At 39.3% G+C, this 8,245-nt stretch overlaps 1 protein-coding gene across 1 annotated transcript; it reads right to left on the bottom strand.

Moving 5' to 3' along the window:
* Positions 1-5,849: 5,849 nt before the first annotated feature.
* On the bottom strand, positions 5,850-7,136 carry LOC122973291. The gene is made up of 4 exons (XM_044340701.1): positions 6,712-7,136; positions 6,469-6,579; positions 6,299-6,333; positions 5,850-6,184 (listed from the first exon to the last, which is right to left on the bottom strand). The coding sequence occupies exons 1-4, from the start codon at positions 7,067-7,069 to the stop codon at positions 6,062-6,064; spliced, it is 627 nt and encodes a 208-aa protein (XP_044196636.1). The 5' UTR covers positions 7,070-7,136; the 3' UTR covers positions 5,850-6,061.
* Between the last annotated feature and the right edge of the window lie 1,109 nt (positions 7,137-8,245).

The raw sequence follows: 8,245 nt of genomic DNA, 5'->3' as shown, positions 1-8,245 counted from the left end.
TTTGCGAATGATTGTGTCACTGCAATTGCACAAAGGTGTGAGCTCCTGTAAGAGGGTTTGAAGAGGCGGAGTTTTTTCTATACATCTTCTTTACGCTGATCACACAAACACTTTTGAAAAATCATCAAAAAAAACCACAAAAACCCCACACACAATCAAAGCCTTACGGAGTGAAATCCTCGTTACTTGAAAGTAGAACGTCATGGGATAGAGGTATGAGGAGAGTGGGGAGTTGGAGGTTTGTGTATGTGTGCCATCTTCCTCAACCCAACAAAGATGACTTGGAAATGTACCACAAATTCAAAACTGGTCAGCCACTATATGTCACCCTGCTGTCTTGTCTTCTAAAGTGTCCAGCTGATCAGACTTCCATTTTTTCCCTGCTTGTTTTGTATGAAAAAGTAACCTTAACCCTCAACAATAGGGCTATTGTAAATAAGGGCAATTGTATGGTAAATATACTGCATATTGATAGAAGTTGTTTAAATTTTTATTATAACACTAACATAAATTTATTTATTATGTTATACAACTATAACATAAATTTAGACAATCTGAGGAGTTGTTCACAAGAGCAGCCTGAGGCCATGTGTAAATTGAGGTTCATTTAAACTGTGACTGAGATCAGTCATCAGTCAATTTGCTGCAAACACTGCTGCACTGAGAGGACTGAATACGTATCACAGAAAAGATGGACGCTGCACCTGCTGTAGCTTTGCTGTGGTCTGTCATGTCTTATGCATGTGCAGTCTGGAGCAGAGTGAATGGTTTCTTATGAGGCTGTGCATGTGTCACGATACATCTTTTCATAGTTTTAGAAGAGATGGATTTAAAGACAACAGAAAGTTCACTCAGTACATCTGTAAAAATCACAAAATATCTTTTGATTTCAAAAGACATGATGAAGTATCATCGCTCTTTGGGAACGTAAGCGTCTTTGTTGTATGTGGTTATCATGAGGAGAGCTGATGGCCAAACTTCCTATTGCTGAGACCTCACTCATGATACAGATACAGATATCTCACTGATACAGAGATGGCTGTTTGTTACCTCAGTGCAAAGTACAACAATGAGCAAGTGGAAGTCATATATATTTGCATGCTTTATTGCAAATGATCAATTCAGATATTTAGCATACCACTAGAGACATGTAATGACCAAAGATGGTACAGAAATGTAGTCTTCAACTGTGCTGCAGCACGGTGTCTTCAAGTGCTACATACATTCTGTCAGCAACAACAAAACTGTGTCATTGTCTTGTGGCTGTTGCTTTAGTTGTGAGTTACATGCTGGAAAAAATAGCGCACAACTGAAGACCAGTCTTCTTGTGGTTGAGACTTTACTGTATGTTGATACAGACAGTGCTGTTTGTTACCACAGGTGAAGAATATAAATTCATGTTGCATGTTTTCACTTCTTGCTCTTGGACAGTAAGATCACTTTGTTTTCCTGTGAATGACTTTGAGACCTTACTAACCTTAACATGGACAAAGTGGATCTAGATGAACTGTTTTAGCTTCAGATGACTGACAATCTGCACAATGAAAGAAATGTGATGTACGTGCAATATAAATATAGAAAAAGAAATAAACCAAGAATGGGAACTGAAAGAAAAACAGGACACTGTAATAAGTTTACCTTCAACATTTAAACTTATCACATTACAATATGGCTTTCTGACTATGTAAAATCCACACAGGTGTCAGGAAATTCAAACTTAGTTTCTGAACTCTATTCGACTACATTCCACCATGTATAAAATTTGACAACATTCTTACCTTGAATATTTAAAAATGTTGCACTGACAATAACTGGGTGTCTGTTCATGTAAAATCCACAGAAATACAGTCCAAAGTCAGATAAATCCACTTGTTTGATCTTGAGAAAGAGGGGAGTGATGCTGGATGTCATATCTTCTTCTTGAAGTCCATCACAGAATGAAGCAGGCTCAATAGGACTGAACATAGAGGAGATGCAGCGGGGTGTGGTTCTGTTGACCAGTCTGAACCAGATTATCTGTGTGGCAGAAAAGTTGGCTTCTGCTTTCACACTAGCATTGTTGACTTGCTTGGTGCACAAAGGTTTGACTCCAAGACTATTACATTTACTCAGCAGTTAAATCAAACACTCTCCATCCAACAGCTCTGCTCGGCTGCTTTCTCACCCATCAGAAGGATCCTCTAGAAAACAAAAAAAGCTTGGACTTGAAAAACATTAAACATTTCAACTCAACATTAATGGTGAATATACATTAATTTATATGTAATAAAATACAGTCTGAACCTGGTTATCATATTCTGCTTTTCTGCTAAATGCTTAAAGGCCTACTGCTTCTGTGATAGTTACAGCAATGCAAATGTGCAACAGTGCATACCCATGGATGTATTATAAGATAATAACATTATTATTATTATTATTATTATTATTATTATTATTATTGTTATTATTATTATTATTATCATTATTATTATTATTATTATTATTATTGTATTTTATTACACATCCATGTGCATACCATACCATCTTACTGTTGACAGCTCCTTTTTTTGTCGTTGTTGCCATCTGCTGGACAGGACCAGTGAAGCTAGTGATAGATGATATTGTGGTAATGGCTATATGTAGGTATGTGTCCTATGAGGCTGCCATACTATGGCCAGATGTAAACAGGGAGAACTGAGTAATGTCAGAGCTCAAACTACCACAATGTGTCCCCCTTATTTGTAGTAACATGAATATTAGAACTAGTGTAACACAGTATTTGTTCCGCTGGGTGGAATAAAGTGGTGAAGTGGCTAATAATCTCCGCTTCTATAACAATAATCAATTTAGTGTGAAGAATACAACCAGGGAAGGCTTCCCTTGTGTGGCCTCTTGGCTACCAATTACTCACAAATCCCATTTTTTCACTGGTTTTAATAGGCTGTTTTCTGCACCCTTTTTTTTTACACTTATTCTGTTCAGCTCACTTAACTTGCAGGAGATTTTAGTGTACACTTTACAACTGCAGGTCGTCATTTCCAATTCCTGCTGGATTTTGTCCTCAGGAGTCAACAGTATTTTGGGCTGAGCGGGGCACACCCTATCCAGCTCTTATTGTACATCCATGGCTCCACCCCATGGATGTATAATAAGAGCCGCTCTGCCTTGCAGCCAATTTTTCCCAGTGGCCACTTGCGGTATTGCAGCGAAAAATCCCCCTGCGGCCCAAAAAGGATTTTCCCCATAGACCACCATTGTAAAAGAGACGCCTGTAAAACTGTTGACAGGACCCCTCGAACAGTAAAACAACGTCAATTATGACTTTTTCTATTATGAACGTTTGATCCATGGACGTTTTATGTTTGAAAAACTTTCTTCGAGCCGAGAAAAGCGATTTAAAAATCCGTGACGTCATCACAATGTAAAGTCTATGGGCCGAGCGGGAGCTCGCGAGCGGGGCCAGCGGGGGAAACACTACTGCGCATTTTCAGTGAGCCGCACAATGCGGAAGCAAACCTGGAAGCTAGAAACTTTTTTGGCGTATGCACCAGGCGAGCAATTCCACTGAATGGGTGCCATTTTTAGTCCGGTCTCCAGCTCTTATAATACATCTATGCTCCACCCTCTCGTTCATCCATGATCACTTCTGGCTCCAAAAATCAAACATGGCGAAGTCCAAATCTAAGGTGGCGATGGTCAAATCGCTACACTCGAGGCTTCAAAACGGCAGTTCGCAAACCAATGGGTGACGTCATGGTGACCACGTCCATATTTTTTGCAGTCTATGGTTGAATGTTGTGGCTGGAGGGGCGCTGCACGTCTGTTGGTCGACCACCACCAGGTGAAGGTCAGTTATCGTCTGTGCTGAAAGTAACACGGTACTCGCTTGGTTAACTTCATGCCTCTGCCTTGCGAAACTGTGAATGGACACTGGAAAACGTTTGTGAAGGAAAGTCGTTCGACATTTTACGAAACATTTGGTTAATTAGCACGGACATTCAAAAGAAACGGTCGGGAGAGTTAGCAGGTGTTGCTAATGATAACGGCTACCTACCTGTGTGAGACTGTGAAAACTACGAAGTGGTGGACTGAGATAAGAAACGGAGGGAAGACGTAGCTTCTCGGAAACTAAACCTGCTTTTCTTTGCTCTAAAAAGAGGAGAAGACAAGAGAAGTTGGACATTGGCCAAAATATTCGTCCGTGTTGTGGAAGACCTCAAATCCAGCGGGAAACGATATGATGCAGTTACAGCTCGCCATTATGAAGGACAGTGGGCTTCAAATACTGGTAGGTCAAACAAACAGTCCTTCTTCTTTCTGCCTCCTGTGTGGCTTTCATGACGACAGAATGGCCCGCCGTGGCTTCCTGTATGAACATGCGGTTGAAGTGCTTATATTGCTTGTAGTATTGGCCTGAATATAGCTGTTTGGTTTGTATTATACTCAACATGAGTGATGTTTGTGAACTCAGCACCATGGACAGAGCTCACCAAGGCTTTGGATAACCTTTGACATTATGTTGTGTAACTGTTTGTAATTATCAACTGGCTTGTTCTGCTGTGTGAGATTGGTGATTGATTGTATGACTTAAACGCCTCCTCTTTATTTAACCCATTATTTCACTTTAAATAGATGTAAATTATAAAAATAATGATGGCTGAATTATATTTAGTCGCTTCAGTTTCAGGGTCCTGGTATGGTTCAGTCAAATATAGCAGAGCCATTATTCAATGTTATTAGTAACACCTGTGTTTTTCCTACTACAAGACAAAATGTCTGCTGTGAAAAAAGCCTGTTGTGAGGTAAAATTATGACAACCTTAGCAGAGTGTGTGTGAGTTGTGTTGGACTGCTTTGGGCCAAACTCTGGCTGCTTTCAGTCTTATGTCTGAATGAACTTTTCACTGTGTTCAAAGTGTCTGAGCAACATGTCTTTTTCAGTATGGATGTCTTTAAGTGTTTGAGTGAAAGGCTTCAAAAGAGCAGACATGTATACTCACCTAGCTGAGGTGATGAAGGGAACTTGTGGCCTATAGAAGCCTTAAATGTTCAATGCCTAAACAAGGGGGGCAAAGATCATGGCTGCCTCTGGCTGTATAAAGTTTAACATTATGGAAGTCAAAATGATCAGCTTTTTGACAGCAAGAAGACAAATCACTGAGTGAAGGCATGTTCAGGTTTAGTTAAGTTTTTCTTCCTGTTCTCTACTAAAATCAATTCAGTGGTGGTCAGAAGGTGAGTTTCCTCCCATTTGCCAGAGTGGGAGAAATTTTGCATCTCTGTTGTTCATCTTTGCTGCAGCACAGTGTCTTCATGTTGTTTTGTGGCTTTTGTTTAAATTGTGAGAGTTACAGAGCTGAAGACCAGTCTTCCTGTGGTTGAGACTACTCTTTAGGCTGATACAGACAGTGCTGTTTGTTATCATAGTAAGCAGGGGCATAAATAAATACATTTTTGACATAAATCCTAACATATTTATGCAGACACGTCAGAGGTATAAACTGGATAGCTTTTGTATGGCTTGTACTGTGTAACTTTGCATTCCACTACGAGCTTCCAGGCTGCAAAAATTCAGTTTCAGGTTTGTGATTGTGTGTTTTCGAAAACAACTGCATCCTTGCAAGACTTATTCTTGCAGAGTTGTGACTTACTGCAGCAGGCCTCATGATTTTCATCTCGGTTGTGCTCAGACCACACTGTGCTGTCTTTCTGACAAAGTGGTTGGTACATCACTCACTACTCCACTGCTGCAGACCTCCATTTTCTGTAACTCTAATCTACACACTCATCAGTGTTTTTAATGGCTCCTCTTCTATAAAACACAATCATATCAGAGTGAGATCTAAGGCAGATAAAATAAGTAAGAAAGGGATTTTGGCTGGAAAGTAAGAATTAAAACACACTTTACACTGTAAAGGAGATTTACATGAATCAGCACAACTTGAGTGAATATAGAATCTTTATTAGAAAATTTAATTTATTGACATTGATGGTAACATCTGCCACCCACATAAAACCCCAACAAGATGGATTTAATAAAGCATCAGTTCCAGTCAGCGTTCAGTTTCAGTTGTTTGCTGAGTCTATCTGGTGGCAGCATAAATAACATTTGTCTCCATCTCTGTCTCTGATGCGGGCCTTCTCCTAGTTTTTGCTTTTGGATGGAAACTCAGCGCTGCGTAGTTCAGGGCATCAGAGCCCAGATTCTGTAAATAAAAATATTTACCGTCACTCATCTCACATAGCTGAGTTTGTGAGAGAAAATAAAACCGTGATTTGATAAATGAACCAGACAGCATATAAAAATAGACTTCGATCACCTCACTGTGTTGTGGATTCTGTCCCTCAGTTTGAGCTAAATAATGGAAAGAGTAAAACTGATCAGTTAATGGTTTTTAATCAAATATTTTTTTAAATTAACACATTTAGGCAAACACAACATTTTGCATTTGTAAACTTCATTAACTTAATTAAAACCAAATACAAGTACCTGTATGAAGTTTCCTTATTTTGACAACCAGACCAATGATGACTAGAAGGAGGAAAACAGTCAGACCAACCAGGATCGCACTCATCAGCGTGCTTATTCCATCAAACACTTCTACAAGAGAGGTGATTTATATTAAACTTTTTGTATAGTGTGTTACCTCTACTGGCTCAGTCCTTATTTTGACAGCAGCTAACAGGGAACATATCTGTTTATTTTCAGTTAAAAGACAGAAAAGAGCCTTACCTTGAACCTTTAAATATGTTGCACTGACAATAACTGGGTTTCCATCTGTTTTAAATCCACAGAAATACAGTCCAGAGTCAGATAAATCCACTTGTTTGATCTTGAGAAAGAGGGCAGTGGTGTTGGATGTCATATTAAATTTGCGATTTTGAAATCCATCACAAAATGAAACATTGGAATCAGGGCTGAACATTGAGGAGATGCAGCTGGTGTTGGATCTGTTGGCCAGTCTGAACCAGTGTATGTGGCTGGGAACACTGGAAAAGTTGGAGCACAGCAGTGTGACGTCTTCACCAGGCTGGACCTCCACAGTGTAAAACTCAGAAAGAGAGGCAGCGATACAACCTGAAACAAACATCAAGTCATTTATTCATAGGCTAGCTATTCAGCAGAACCAAACAACACATATTATGTTATTAATGAGTATTTTGTAAGTTTCAGTGCTGGTAGGTTACTGTATTGAAGTTAATTGTTATATTGAGTAAAAATCTGGTGGATATGCTTACAGAGCAAAGTCGTTACCAAGGTGAAGTTCATCTTTGTGCATATGGTAGGACTGCACCACTGCTATGTCTGTAACTGAACTGTGCTCCAGCAAGCGTGGTCTCAGCGTAAAGAGGCGAAGTGTTCTTTTGATCTTCCGGGTGCTCAGACGGACAACTTAGATACTTTAAAGAGTCTGGGTGCTGCAAGGAACTTTAAATAATCTTTAAAAAAAAACTTTAAATAATCTGGGTAATGTTATCTATTCCCTGTGTTTACAGTATATTGTCATATGTTTCTTTTGAGTTTTTTTCAGTCCCAATTTAACCCAAGGATAGCCCAGTCTCACCAGTGGGAGTTACACACCTGGTAACATAGCACGAAGCAGACTATTGTGGCCTACAGTATTATATGCCTTGATCACGAGGGTTTTTTTTTAGGTGTCCTTTTATACAATTTTAACATAATCCTGACTACCAATGAAAAATGAGTTTCTCAGGTCATGTTTTGAGAAATTTATAAATCAATTAATTCATATAATTTGATCTGATGCTGAAACAAATCTGTAAACAATGCATCTAAACCAGTATAATTCAAATCTTAAACTCTCATCTAACAAACAAAATATTTGTAGCCTTTGTTAACCTGAACCTTAAAAATGTTCATTGTTCTGCAGTTGCTCTGCTCTCCACAGACTGTATATAAGGATGGACATCATAACAGCGCCCCAAAAGTGAAGCTAAAATACCTCAAACGCCCCCTGATGGCTGGTTGCAGTATAGGCCATAAATCCTGCACCCTCATCCCCTCCCCCATGTTAGTGGATGGGACATGAACCAAACTAAAAAATGGAAAGATATGGTTTCTATCATTTAAGGTAGTTCTTATCACACTATTTGTTCAAGTGCTCATTTGTTTGTGATATTTGATGATATAAAAAGGGGGTGTGACATCACAATTGACAGCTGTGATTGACAGGCGCTCTCAAAACTCTGTGACCGCAGCAGTTTCTGAAGGAAGACACTAATGTACATTTTCATTTGTGATTCAC

Source organism: Thunnus albacares, chromosome 22 (assembly GCF_914725855.1).
Source record: "Thunnus albacares chromosome 22, fThuAlb1.1, whole genome shotgun sequence".
Classification (NCBI taxonomy): domain Eukaryota; kingdom Metazoa; phylum Chordata; class Actinopteri; order Scombriformes; family Scombridae; genus Thunnus; species Thunnus albacares.
This window is presented reverse-complemented; position numbering and strand designations above follow the sequence as displayed.